This window comes from Gopherus evgoodei, chromosome 1, assembly GCF_007399415.2.
Source record: "Gopherus evgoodei ecotype Sinaloan lineage chromosome 1, rGopEvg1_v1.p, whole genome shotgun sequence".
NCBI lineage: Eukaryota > Metazoa > Chordata > Testudines > Testudinidae > Gopherus > Gopherus evgoodei.
In genome coordinates, this window is record NC_044322.1 from 199,048,154 (window position 1) to 199,062,733 (window position 14,580).

The 14,580-nt window shown below is 42.3% G+C and overlaps 1 protein-coding gene across 1 annotated transcript in view; it reads left to right on the top strand.

The window, feature by feature from the left end:
* Window positions 1-3,675: 3,675 nt before the first annotated feature.
* The window catches only part of CBLB (Cbl proto-oncogene B), a 212,297-nt gene continuing 201,392 nt past the window's right edge, over window positions 3,676-14,580 (top strand). The window contains 2 exon segments of the mRNA XM_030582314.1: window positions 3,676-4,272; window positions 4,873-5,052. Coding sequence (XP_030438174.1) covers window positions 4,885-5,052 — 168 coding nt within the window. The 5' untranslated portion in view covers window positions 3,676-4,272; window positions 4,873-4,884.

Genomic DNA, 14,580 nt, shown 5'->3' on the forward strand with positions numbered 1-14,580 from the left:
CATACACAGGGCCAGCATACAATCTTATTTACAGGGGTATGAAGCCCCTTCATCTTTAGTTGACTGTACTTGCCAAAAGCTACCCCATCAGGGCTGGGGACAAGGAGGAAAGGCTTTCAAACCACATACACTGATTTAGTTGCACCTAGTACTTTAATAGCATTTTAGACTGCTGGTGAGAGGATATATTTATCTAGCTCCCCGCCACCTTAGAATGTATCTGATGAGATATAATCTCTGATGAGATTCACTCAGGAATACAACTGTAAATCTTAATCTTTCAGACTAAAGAGATCACAGAGTAGTCTCAGAGGTGGTAGATGTTATGGGTAGAGAAGAAAAACATTGAGGTAGTGGGAGAAAGTTGAATGACTTCTAATGAAGTTATGTTCACGCCCAAGGCAGCTATATTACTGCTGCAGCTGTGGAGAAAGTAACAAGGCTGGCCTACCTCATCTAACATCAAGTCAAATTTCTGAGCCTCAGTTCCCCCTTGCTCTTGAACAGTTGAATATTTCAGTCAGGCAGCAATTTGGCCCTCCAGCCAAGTGGCCAAGTCACGAGTCCTCTGCACTCAGGCCAAATAAGAAGTTAAAAACAAGGCTTCTACAAATGCTCCCTCATTTTCTCCAGTTGGAGTCCTTCCCTTTGGTTGCAGGGTTCCATCAGTACCCTGGAGTAGGTGAAGATCTCTGCTGGCAGGTTCCCCAACTTTTTCACTCCTGACATACAAAGGTTTCTGCACTACCACTCTAATTGGCATTATAGGCAGGACTTATGTTCTCCTCTGCTACACAACATAGCCCTGGACCCTTCCATCACAGAGCTGGTCTCTCCAGCCATCTTCCTAGCAGTCCTCTACCAAGCCCCTCCAGTATGCCTATCCCACAGGGGAATCACTACTCACACCAGCTACTGCTGTACCATCTAGCTTTCCCACAATGAAACAAACCAGATCTTGCCCCATCTCTAGTTTCTCTTGTGCATCTTTTTATAGGTTAACTCCCATCTCCCAGCAGGCCTTGCTTCTAACCCACATTCACATGACCCTCTGGGGACTGCACTTTCAAGACCAGAACACACAGCTGCGATCCAATGCCTGTCCTAAAGTGGACAGTACAGTATACGCTGTTTTGCAGTGAAAAGTAAGTGGCTGAGTCCTTGAAAGTCACACACCTTGTAGCAATCCCACAGGCTCTTCTAATGAAGCTGGTAGTTCTCCTAACAAAGCAACACACAGGTATAGGGCTGCAGCCCACAGAATCAAGTCTCTTACCTTTTCTGCCAGGTGTAACGCTGACAGACTCTGGTTGTCAACTGGCGGGATTGAACCTGGGGGCTCTGGAGCTTAGTGTGTGAGCCAAAAGCCATGGGCCTATTAGCCAAGCCTGTAGAGCAGAGTCATTAATCTCCCTTTCTCTAAGTGGTCTCAGTTCCACTAGCTGGGACAGAACACCACACCCAGGAGATGTGTGGGTTACATAGGCACTCATATAAACTGCAAAGGAATATGACCCACTTCTACGGAGCTAACAGTTGGCAACCCAGAGCATGTAGCTTTTTTCCTGCAAAGAGAACATGAAAAGAACCACAGAACCAAATTGCACAAGAAAACAGCAAAAAATAAAATGAGGCCAAAAATATATAATAAATTTTAACCAAAACAAGAGATGGTGATAGTTATAATAGCGGGTGGTTATGAAAGGTGCCACCAGTCAGTGTATCTTACGCAGGGCTCCAAAAGGGGGGGAAAAAAAAGGTTAGAAATTACATCTATAGAGAAAGTCATAAACTGGCATTTCAGCACAGGAAGCAGAGTTATTTGCAGAGATGACAGTGAAATGAGAAACCTTTCAATGCACGTAGGACTGTGTTCCCAGTTTCCATTTTAAAAATGCAGAGAAACAATAACCACTGAGCACAGATTTTATTAACAGGATTGTATAGTTGTACATGTGCCTAAAGTAATAACTAGACACATTTTAAATAAACAGAAAGGACATCTGTATTTACAATATTTAATAAATGATAATGTAAATAAGAATGATGATGAGGCAGACCTCTATTTGGAAATACAGCTGTTATTAGGAGCTGCCTCCCGTCGTTCTTCCTGTCCAATATTACTATTTTAATAGCTAAATTGAGAAAAATGGCAGAATGGTTTTTAATCCTGAGGGAGGGGGCAATCAGGAAAGAACATATTTTGAAGTTGATTTTCAGAAAAAGAAAACTAAAGCTTGGAAATAAGTCATCCCTAAAATAATTGACTTCCATGAAAACAAAAAATTGAATCAAAATATTGAATGTTTAACTTTTAGTGTCTGTAAGGGATATTTCATCCTAAGAGTAACAATCTAAGGAAACAATTCTGCTCTCAGATCTCCATGTTAAGTCTGAATTCCAATATTCTGCATCCATCCTATGCATGAAGCACATGTTTCAGAGACATACAATTTAGTTAATGTGAGGATAAGAAACTTTCACTACTAGTACTAAACCTTCAGAGAGAGCTCTGGTGAAAATCAAGGGGTATAGATGTAAGAGAGATACTTTCAAATAAATTTGTGGAACAAGTTTTCAGGTATTCACTATTACCTATTAAGATTTTTATTACAAGTCTCACAGTATATGATGTTTTTCTTAATTGTCCTGGAAGTTATAATTAAGGGAGACTCTCAGCTTTCATTTTTTTAAAAGTAAGTTTCTAGCCCTCATAGCTGTAAAGAAATACCTGAAAATGTGACACTTAAAGGTTCAAAACCTAGCATGCCAATATAAATATCCCAACTGATTATTGTTAAAAAATCTCATGACTTTTTAGCACCTAACTTTTTGAACCTAGGGCTGGAAATACAGTATATGTCAGTAAAACAGGCACAACAAAACCCTTACTACCCCAGGGGCAGATTATAAAAAGTTCCTCCTAATCTGAGGCAAGAGTCTTAGTTGCTGTAAATCAGCAAAGCCCTCTCCCAATGCATCAGAGGGCTTAGGGCTGATCCTCTGGGCCTGGCTCACCACAGGACTGACTCCCACACCCTACAGAAAACCTAGATCTATCCCCATCAACTCCTTCCTCTTTCTTTCTGTCCCCTCTTCCCTAATTCACCTTTCCCTCTCCTGCAGCTGCCCAGGCTCTCTAGTTCACTCACCTACCCACCCGTCTACACCCTTCCTCCCCCTCCTTCCACTTGCCCCTTCCCCCTCCCCTTATCCCCTGCTTCTTCTCTCCCCCCAAATCAAAAAGCGCAGAGATAGAAGCTGGGGGAGAAAGGTGTCACCGGAAGCCTCGCCTCTCCCAGGCTAGCCCTTTCATTGGCCCCTTCCCTCATCAATCCTACGCTGGGGGCCAGCCTATTCTCCCCCCGCCCCCTCTTGCCTTCCGAGCAGCGCCAGTCCGTTCAGCCCAGCCTTGCCTCCTACCCATTTGCTGTCTGACCTGTCAAGCAAACCCTTTGCCCTTTCTGATTGGCTAACGTTCAGAGCCTTAGGGTCCCGCCCTCCTGGAAAGCGCCTGTTCCCCGCTCCCGACCGCGCACGCGTGGGAGTGACTGTGGGGCTCGGGGGCGGGGTGGGTCAGTGGGGGTGTTTCAAGGAGCGCAGCAGCAGCGGCGGCCGGAGGGGGAGGAGGGCAGAGCGTTCGCTGTAGCCTGTACGTGCGCGCGCGTCCGCCCCGCTTTCCAGGAGCGGGTTAGCCCCGGCTCTGCGGGCGCATTGCTGTGCGGTGCCTCCCGTTGTTCGCACGCCCCCCGCGCCCCCCAGCCCTGCCCCCGGGGGGGCTGACTAGGGAGACACGGGTCGTGATGAATTAACTCTTCGTGTTTTCCTGCGGGGGCAGCGGCCGCCCCCGCGCAGCAAGCGACAGCCCGGAGAGTCCCACTGCTCTGCTGCCTGCCGGTGCGTGCCAGGAGGTGGGAGCATGTGTGGCTGCAGAGGGGCGGCGAGCTGAGCTAACCTCCGGAGCCAGGAGCGCGGCTGGGATTTAACACGCTGCTGGTGGGGTGGGTGGACGAGTCCCTGCCTCTGGGACTGAAGCCAGGCGCACGAGGTGGGAGGGAGAAAAGAAAGAGGGGAAGACTTACCGGGGGCACTTCTCTTTTGGCTTTCTACCCCCCACCACCATCCGCTCAGATTGGACAGAGAAGGGAATAAAACTCTCTCTCCTATGAAACGAAGCTTCAGGGAGCTTGGATTTACAGAAGAAATTTCCTTCCTGCTCCTTAAGGCTTTCCCCTTCTTCAGTTTCTCGCTCTTTATACAAGATAATACACCGTATGTATAGCTCATGTTATCCTAAACATTTGCTCGTCGCAGGCATGTTGGCTTTTCTTTTTTTTTTAACGTGGCAAATGGAAGTCCATATGCCTTTGTTGTCTGGTGACAAGCTTGTGTCCCTGGTGAGCTGTGAGTGTACATGATCATTTGTATGTTTATTGGGGTCTGGAAAACCAAACGGGAGTGTAAGTGATCTTCATTAGTGCTAGGTTCACCAGTGGCTTTTATTTCTTTATGGGGAGACTAGAGAGGGTGGAAACAGAAAGTGTGTACTCCCAATTGTGTATGTATGGGTTTTTGTTTTTTGTTTTTGTTTATGGGGTAAAATCAACTCTGTGTCTGTCCACTCGCAAGTGTAAATTTACCTTTAACTTATTTATGTATACATTGACGACAAATCCAGGGTCACTTGTCAGTGTAAACTCAGCCCAGATGGTTTTAAACTCTTCATCATAAAAAGTTAAGCCAGTTCCCAAACATACTCTTCTTGTTTTCTGACCGGGGAAAGCAAACGGTATTTCACTGTATGCTTTTGTTTTTTATGACAAAATGTCTTTAGGACACCTTATAATAATACTTTTATTTATTTTTGTTAAGATTGGATCCCAGATGGCCAATTCCCTGAATGGCCGGAACCCAGGTGGCCGAGGAGGAAACCCCCGCAAAGGGCGTATTCTGGGCATCATAGATGCTATTCAGGATGCCGTGGGGCCCCCCAAGCAAGCAGCTGCTGACCGCAGAACTGTGGAGAAGACTTGGAAGCTAATGGACAAAGTGGTAAGTTTTGTGTGTGTACATATTGTATTCTCCTGGTTGAGGAAGGAAGTTATTTACATGGGTCCATTTGAGAATCTACATCTTCCTGCAGATTTTATTCCTTTGCCATGTGTGTCCTTCTTTGAAAAGAGATGGACTTACATTTTAGTCAGATAAACCTATTTGTGCAGTTGCTGGCCTCTGGCTATGTTTTTTTAAAATAGTGTTTGAGTGAGGAAATGTACATGTTTGTCTGAAGTCCTGCTGCTCTTGTTGGTCAGAGTCCATCACAATAACTCAGACTTGTAAAGCTGTTGGGAGAAAACTACTTCATTTATTTCTTGTGCATCAAATATTCCTTATGTTTCAAAGTGGATCCCATTTAGTCAGTCTGCAAACAAAACCTCTTGAGCATGAAACTTCAGTTAAGCTAATCATCCTATAAAGCACTCTCATGACAGTCATATGCATACATGTTTGTTTGTTTGTTTGTAAGAATTGCGCCCAGAAGGAAATCAGTCTCTGATTATCCCTTAATGGAGTAAACAGATTAGTAAGCAATCCTTTTATTTTTAAATCTTTTGTCTGCATTTTTCATGGATTTTTTTTTTTTTTAAAAAGTACTCTTACATCTTTGCTTAACTATTTATTTTGGGACTGGAAATGTATTTTATTGACAGTTATTGTGGGTTGGTTTATAGATCTTGTAGCATCTACATGTGCAACTTTGAGAAAGCAACATTTTATTAAATATTACACAATGGAAGAGACAGCTTTCTATAAACTAAGTACAAATTAGCTAAAAAGGTGCTGTGCTAAAGTTAGGAATAGTTTGCTTACAGTCTGGGTAACAGTCTCAGGAGGCAGAGTGATTAGGTAGGAAAGGGCTTGATCAGCACAGGGAAACTTCCCTTTGAGATCACTGAGGATTGAGATTTTAATATCTAATGGTATCAGGCCCTAGAACCAAGGGAGACATAACCCTAAGGCTTGGTCTACAGTACAGAGTTAGGTCAACATAAGGCAGCTACGCTACAGTGTAAGTGCGGTGCCTGCACTACAGCCTTGCTCTTGCAGATATAAGTGCCCTGCTATGTGGACATAAAACTCCACCTTCACAAGAGCCGTAGGGCTTATATTGGTGTAGTTAGGGTGACACAGTGTCATCTTTATATCAGCTGTTGGGTGTCATTCTTGTCAATTTTATGGCTCTGGGCCGGGCTGTTGTCTCTGCTCCAAGCCAAGCTGCCACCCAGGCTCCCTGCTTGGGCTGTCACCCAAGCTCCCCACTGGGAGCCCTACTGGCCTCTCGGATCCCCGCTCCCTGCCAGGAGCACAGCAGCTGGACTCCAGCTGTGGGTCTCCCCACCAGAGATGAGAACCCCCCCGGTAGCTTCTCCCGTCTGGGAGCAGGAAGGCGAGAAGCCTGGAGGACGGCTGGGGTCCAGGCAGGCTCTCGGGCCCCCCCTGCTCCACACTGTACCTTGTAAGTTGGTGGAAGTGCTGTGGTGGCTGTAAGTCAATCTAACTTAGGTCGATTTAAGATTGTAGTGTAGACATGTACTAAGGATCTGACTCTGGAAAGTAACTAACTCCCTGTGGTTCAGTTCACTTATTTTTAAAATACAGACTTTTTAATGTAGAGGTCTGTGTGGTGGTGGTAAATAATTTGCATTTATATAACTTCAGGAAATCTTGATGCATCTTGCTAAACTAGAATGATTAGAATCATTTGTTGGAACCTTATTTGCCATTCCATGCTGATACCACTAGGACAGGCGTTCTCAAACTGGGGGTTGGGACCCCTCAGGGGGGTCACAAGCTGTCAGCCTCCATCCCAAACCCTGCTTTGCATCCACCATTTATAATGGTGTTAAATATATAAAAGTGTTTTTAATTTATAATGGGGGGATCGCACTCAGAGGCTTGCTATTTGAAAGGGGTCACCAATACAAAAGTTTGGGACCCACTGCACTAGAATATTACTTGTATTTATTAAAATTGCTGCTAAAGCTAATTCTAAACTGTGATGTAAATGGGTGCTACTCCAAAGACTTAGTGGAGTTGTTTCTATTACTGCCAGATCTGAATTTGGTTGAGTTCTGTAAACAGGGAATGTGTCATAATTAATTTCACAAATGTAGGCTCTTGGAGACAGACACTACTCTTCAGCAGGAAGATGTTTTCATCTTGAAAAGATGACATCTGTCTATATCATGTTTGAAACAATAGAGGGAATGTACAGTTTAATATCTCCCTCTTTGCAATAGTACGTCAGGCCATGCAAAAAGCCTTATAGTGCATTTTTCCTTTGGTTAGTTTGAATTTTAATCTCATTGTTTGGAATTATGGATTGCTGTCACTCAGTTTTCATAGAATAACGTCATTACTACATCAGTGCATCAAAACAGACTATGTGACCTGTTCTGCAGAATTATTTGGAAAGGCTGCACTTGTTTTCTTTTTGGTTTCACTGGATAAGTGTCCTCAATTTTGATCTTCAATGTATCCTCTTTAAGATGCTGTCAGTTAATCAAATTTTATTTTATTTACAAATTGCATTAAAGTATACCAGACAGGGTGATGTAATGGTGTTCAAATGCTGTAACTTGCTTGAGTTAAGCATTTGGTACTTGTAGTGAAGAGAGCACATTTGAATAAACATGATGTTAAGTCGTCTTGCCTTTCTCAGCAGTAGGCAATGGGAGGTAAATTTCTCCTCTATATAAATCAAAAACGGGGATTAAAACCAGAAGTAGTTAGAAACCTTCCCAAGTAACTGTTGGTTTAAATACTGTTGTGGGCCTGTATCCTGCAGTCTGGTGAACCTTAGCATATGCATGCCCAAAGTGTCCCAGTGAACTCAGTGGGTCTCTGCATAATCATAGGGGTCCCCACTCAGTGATCAGACTGCGGTTTCAAGGCCTAAATTACTAGCGGTAATATTTGTCTTTACCTATAATCTCTCCTCTTCCTCTATCTGTATAGAACAAGATAGAGAGGTTGTTTAGCCCAAGGACACAGGGGTCCACTGTCAAGACTGGGTTTAGATCTCAGAAATTTCTGGTTTCTGTTTCCTATGCTCATCGCCATGCTGTCCCTGCTCTTTCTCACTGGTTGAAATTTCATATCTGAAGTAACTTGAGTAGCAAAACATATTTGTTGCTCTATTTACAAACATTGTGGGATTATCCCAAACTACAAATCACTCTTGATAAAATCATGCAAAGTAAAATAACTGTATTGTGGGATTAGGGTTTTTGGAGACTATGTAACGGTGTATGTAAAGTTCATTAGCAACATCATGCAAATCTACATGTGCATACTACCTGTACTTGGAAGTACATATTACCAAGACTTGGAATTGTTATAGTTAAGGGTCTGTCAATTTTGAGACTTTATGATTACTCTGTATTTCATGGCTTTATATTTTAGCTATGAGAACAGGATTAAGGCTGCAATTTCATATACAGTATCTCATCTTGAAATCTCTTTGGTACTAGTTTAAAAAAAACCCACAACTTTCCTTTGGTAGTTGAAAGAACTTTGTCATAATTGATAGAACAAAATGTGATGGCATGACATTCTAGATAAAATCCCCTCTGGTAAATATTTACTTCTGAGAATACTTGCAAAAAATACAAAATTACTTGCTCCTGATCCAGTCTTGGCTGACTCTTGTAGTTACAAGTAAACACATCGGTGCATATGGGGCAGTGTCAAGCTGAATCTAAACTTACTTTTTATAAAGTTTGCTGATACACAATAAAGAGAGTTAAGTTATATGTTTAACAACTCCTATTAACAATAGATTTAATATCAATCAATTTTTTCGTATTTCTGTACAAACTCCTATTTTTGAATGGATAAGCAGTAGTTGCATCAAAATGTTTTTGAGCGTTGGTTTATTTCATTACCTCGCATAATACTAAGCTTTGGGTGATGCTCCTGTTTCATGTTCCAAAAGCTGGACATAATTTCCAGTGGTAGTTTTGTGCTAGTGAATACAGCATCTTTGGACTCATAATAAAGTTAATTCTTTGATATAGTGGATGACTGTTTTTCCCAAAATAAAATGCAGGACCTACATATGAGAATAAATTTCAGATTCAGTTAATATTGGTGCGATAGTAAAATAATTACAAATCGTTAAAGTCTTTCTATAAAGCATATTGAAGATACATTGGAAAGGCCTTCTAACATCTGATATTGCGGCAAAATCATAAGCATAATAGATTTCAGAATCTAGAAAACAAAAGTACATTCCTATAAGGAGCATGCCTTTATCTCAGAGGTGGGCAAACTAAGGCCCACAGGCCACATCCAGCCCATGGGACCGTCCTACCGGCCCCTGCGCACCTGGCTGGGGAGGCTAGCCCCCGGCCCCTCCCCTGTTGTCTCTGGGCGGCAGAGATGCGTGCTCCTGCCGAGCAGAGCAGTAGTGTGTCTGGCTCCGACAGGTGCGGCAGCCAGACATGCTGCTCTGCTCGGCATGGTAAGTGGGCCAGGGGCTTGTATAAGGGGCTGGGGGCCCCGGGAGCGGTCAGGGGATGGGGAGCAAGGGGTGGCTGAATGGGGCAGAGGTTCTGGAGGGGGGCGGTCAGGGGATGGGGAACAGAGGGGGTTGGATAGGTGTGGGGTCCCAGAGGGCCTGTCTGGGGGTGTGGATGGGGTCGGGACGGGGAGCAGGGGGTTTAAATGGGGGTGGGGTCCCAGGGGGCAGTTAGGGGACAAGGAGTGGAGAGGTTGGATGGGTTGGGGATTCTGAGGGGGGCAGTCGGGGTTGGGAAGTGGGAGGAGGTGGGGGTAGATAGGAGCAGGAGCCAGGGTATTTGGGGAGGCACAGCCTTCCCTACCTGGCCCTCCATCTGTCCAGTTTTGCAACCCCAGTGTAGCCCTCAGGCCAAAAAGTTTGGCCACCCCTGCTTTATCTTGAGAGTAGCAGGGGAAATACCTGCCATGTAAAGTGAGAGGAGATTATTGAAGGTGTTAGTCTGGCTATTCAGAGCTCAGAGTTCACATTAATTTTGGGTGTTTCAAGTTATGAAATTGTGAAATGTTTTGAAAGAAGATTGTATTTGTCATCCCATGTATGAGTGCTTCAACTTTCAATCACTACGGGATACTCTGAAGTACTAGGGGGAAGTATGGTTGTTAAGCAGCACGATAGAAAGTAAAATTCATGTATAACCTGTATTTTTGTTTTATCATGGTCCACACCGTAAATTTTATTGAGATAATGGAAAGCAGGAAGAGCAATTTAATTTGCTGTTTAATATAGTCTAAGGGCAAAGCACAATATGTACCCAAAGCTTGTAGTATTGGCATTGTGATTATGCAGAGCCACATTACTAAAAGAGTTATAGAAGTGATGCATTTTTTTAAGATGAGGGGATGCCAAAATCCAGTTTTTTCTGCTAACATCCAGTGTCTCTATTGAGTACAGTTAACAAGTGTGAAACCCAATGTATACATTAGTTATTCTTTATAACACGCAGTAAACCTTTTGAAATGTATAACCTTCCAAATCACTTAACTTCACAGTACCACAAAGGAACCAAGTAAGTAAATCATAACCACAGAATTCTTCAGTATATGGCACTGTCTTTACACTGTGTTTTAAATATTGATTGAAAGTCTTATGGTCACACACCTCTCTTGTGGAGAAGAAAAGTATCAAAATAAAAAAATAGTCACACAGAAAATCATGTGAAAAACCAGGGAAGCGTCCCTTTGCCTGTTTCTGAATATCTGTGTGGCAGATACATGGCACGAACAGTGTATCACAGCACTTCACCTTTTGCTTTTAAAGTAACACTGCTACATTTGCATCCCCGTGCCCTTATTAAGACAAGCACCGGTACAGTATGGAAGCTGTCGAATGCGGGATTTGACAACTCACTGTTCTCTCAGATGGCAGTCACCTAACAAAGTCCTCTTCATCCATTCTGGTAAGATGGCCTCTTTCAGATGTCTTCTTCTACCTCTTGGTAATTTATCTATCTGCAATGTACAGTGCCAATGCATAGACAGTTAATGCTGTCTTGGAGGCAGTGGGCTTTGATGAGTGATTCTGCACCTTGTGATCTCCCCTTGTGATCTCCCAGTAGCCAATCTGCCATTTCATTTTTCAGAATTTGTTCTTTGGAATTGTGTGTGCTGTGGCTTTCTGGAGATCAGAAGTGTTACAATGTCTTGCTGCATAGCCACTTTCAACTGTGTATGGTATTCTGAGCCAATTTGTTTGTATCTTGTGGTGTTTCTGCACTTCGGCAGAAGATGCTGGTTAAGTAGAGCCTTTCAAATGGTAACCTTGGAAATATACTAGTCACTGATACTCTAATTGTCACATCCATTGGGTTCAGCTGATTAGAGAGAATTTAGTAGGAGTCATAGTCATCAGATACTTATTCTGTTGCCATTAGTAACTTTTCTCACATGGGCCTTGACCAGCATTGTGGCATTTAAACATATCCTGGTGTGTAAGTGTTGCTGTGCTTTGCTTGTCAATGTAAAGCTGTTTTATCAAAGCATTAAACCTGTGACCTTTAAAAACAATTTTTCAGAAAGATCATCATGGAACAAACACACAGTTTTCTACATGAAATCAAATGGCTAAATAAGTGCAATGGAAATCTCTTCCCTCTAATGTGAAGATACTTTAAACACTGTCTGACTTAGTCATATTTGTTTAAAAATTTTTATCCTACTACTTCAAAGTGTTATCTGTCTAGGTACTTACTGTGTATGCCCCTCATCAGCATACTTACTGAGCGCCTCTCATGCAGTTAAAGAGAAACAAAGTGAATGCTCTTTCTCCCTTCCCTGCTAGTAAGATAGAACTTGAATAGATAACACCTTATTTTTGTATGTGTAGGATTGATTTTTTTTTTTTAAGCAGCTATTGGGAGGGAAAGCTACATAGAAGAAATAGGCTTTGCATTTGGGCCTATGGCCCTTGAAGTTTGTATTCCTTGTCTCTTGCAGAGACAAATTCCATAGTCTAGGTCCAGTTCCCCTGAAAGTTTGCCTCATGAGGGTCTCCCACACTGTTGACTGTTTGTTTGAGCCAGTGAAGGGAAGTCAGAGTGGTGGATAAAAAGGATGTGATGTCTAGGGTAGCTCTGAGCGATCCCATGGAAACGTTTGAATTTAAGGACCCCATTTAATTCTGCACTTTATGTGGCATCTTACTAATAATGTAATCATGTTTATTTCATTGTTGGAGTTAGGATACATCTCAATGTGAGAGACGATATCACAGTCTGCCCTTTATATCTAATGGAGAATTGTAGTGACGTGTTGTTCACAGTGATCCAAGTTGATGAATAGATGAGTTGTTGCATTTTTTGTGCTAACTGGAGATGGTTTTTTAGGGTGAGAGTTTCATTCCATGTGAACTGCAGTAGTCAAACCTGGAGGTTACAGATATAAGGATCACTATGATATCTGTTTCTGGTAGGATGGGTTGCATACTCTGGCCATGCACTAGAGGAAGTAGATGCCCCAGTATCACAGTGATAAACATGGTATAATATGTTGATATCCTGTTATGCATAGGATACCTCAAGGATCTTGTATACGCATTAACTTGTCTCAGTCAAGGAAAAGTTTTTTTTTTCAACTTGCTGAATGAATGTTTGTTTTTTCTTTGATAGACTAAATGCTTGCTAAATGCCTAGTCACAATAAAAAAGTAATCCGTGGTCTGATTCATACCCTATGTTATTGCTAATGTTAGATTTGTGTAATAAAGCTCAGCGTGGTGTGACTTTGTTTTTCAGAAAGGTATGTACTACGAGAGCTCCTTTGCTTTAGTAAGCCTTTTACGTCAACTGATGTCATTTCTTGTTGCTTACTGTTAATGTGAACCCTTGTGGTAAGTCTCAGGACATCCTGACTCTAGGTGCCATATGGTTTACACAACCATCTCTTTACAGACACATTTCCTCCATACTGAAATCTGGTCCACTATAAAAATAAGTGTAGAAAAACCAAGTGGGTGCTTGGACTCTTAAGCATTTGAACTAAACTCCAGCACTTGTTTTGTGATAAACTTATTAAAATGATAAAGTTAAGAGGAGTTGAGTTTTATTGTTGAAATATTTTCATATAACTGAAGGGCTAGTGCTAATCTTGAGGTGTCTAGTACTGTTCTGTAATTGTTTTCCATGTAGTCTGCAGAAAGTGAAGCATGGTAAACCAGACTGACCACAGAATCCTGTTGTTAGCTATATATGACTGTATTGGACTGAAAGAGACTTTCTAAAGCACCTGAAAGAGGAACTTGAGTCTTGTTTTTTCACAGTGTCCCCTTTGTTCAACTGTCTGGCCATCCAGCCATAGAAAATCCTCAACCAAAATAAGCAACTTGTGTATATACACGCAGCATACCCTGTGAAATAATGTGTTTACCTTTCTGGTATAAATAAAGCCACCTTTCTTTCACTTATACTAGTATGACTTTTCTCTTTGTGCAGCATGTCTTTCCACTTGAGAACTAATTATTTTAATCATCCAGTTTCCTTAGGAGGAGTTAGGAGTTAATAATATCAGTTTAATTTTTAAAAAGTGGATCAATTTTTAGCATGATTTTAACTTTCTGGGTTTGTTTTTTGCTGATATTTTGTCCGAATAAGCACTTTCTTGGGCTAGATGCTTCAGGGACGTCATCACCCTCTATTTGTGATTCTAAAATCCCTCCCATAAAAAGTAACTGGTGGCACAAATCATTTTTACTTCAGATAAAGTGAAAGGGCGGAAAGAGGAAAACTGCTGTTGAAAAATACACAGTGAATGAGGACCAAGAAAAATAAGGGAGAAAACCCATACAAATCTTATGTTTAAATGTTTCCCCTCTGTAATATTAAAAAATTCTCTTCAACAGTTGCCAGTTTGAGTTCTGTTGTTGTGTCCTACTTGGGCTAGTAATAAGTCTTAAGTTGGAACTGAATTAAATTTTGACCTTGTATTACCAGTACAAAAACCACTCTAGACCTAATTACAATATGTGTATATAACACTGCAGTTTTCTGGATGTAAATGTGCTTTCCTTCTGTCTCCGCTCCTGCCAAATATGGAATTTTCCACTCTGTTTATGTTGCAACATGGAATTAGTGACAATGTAAAGGTATGGTTGGTATCTCAAGACTTTGGAGGGTTAGGAATTCAGGCTTTGTACCACAGGAAATAGCTTAGAGTTTCTAGGGGGATGCCTCGTCCTCTGGCATTGTCCAAGATATTGGACTTTGAAATCATGACATTAGTATGAATAGAAAATCTGTCCCAGGCAATATTTGAAGGTTACTGTAATAGGGTCAGCACCTGCCTTTCGCAAGCACCCTCTTTCTTGTGAGCACTCCCTTTCTCAGTGCCTGCAGTCTTTCAGTTCTATTCAGCAGGGCGGCACGCATCTCTTAGCAGGTCTTCAGCAACTCAGTCCTCTAACCCTGCCACCTGCACTATCCCTGTAGGCCTCCCTGGGCTCTGATCCTCAGCCTGATCAACAGGGCCTATCTCAGTACCCTAGTTGGTAAGCTTACAGATGAAG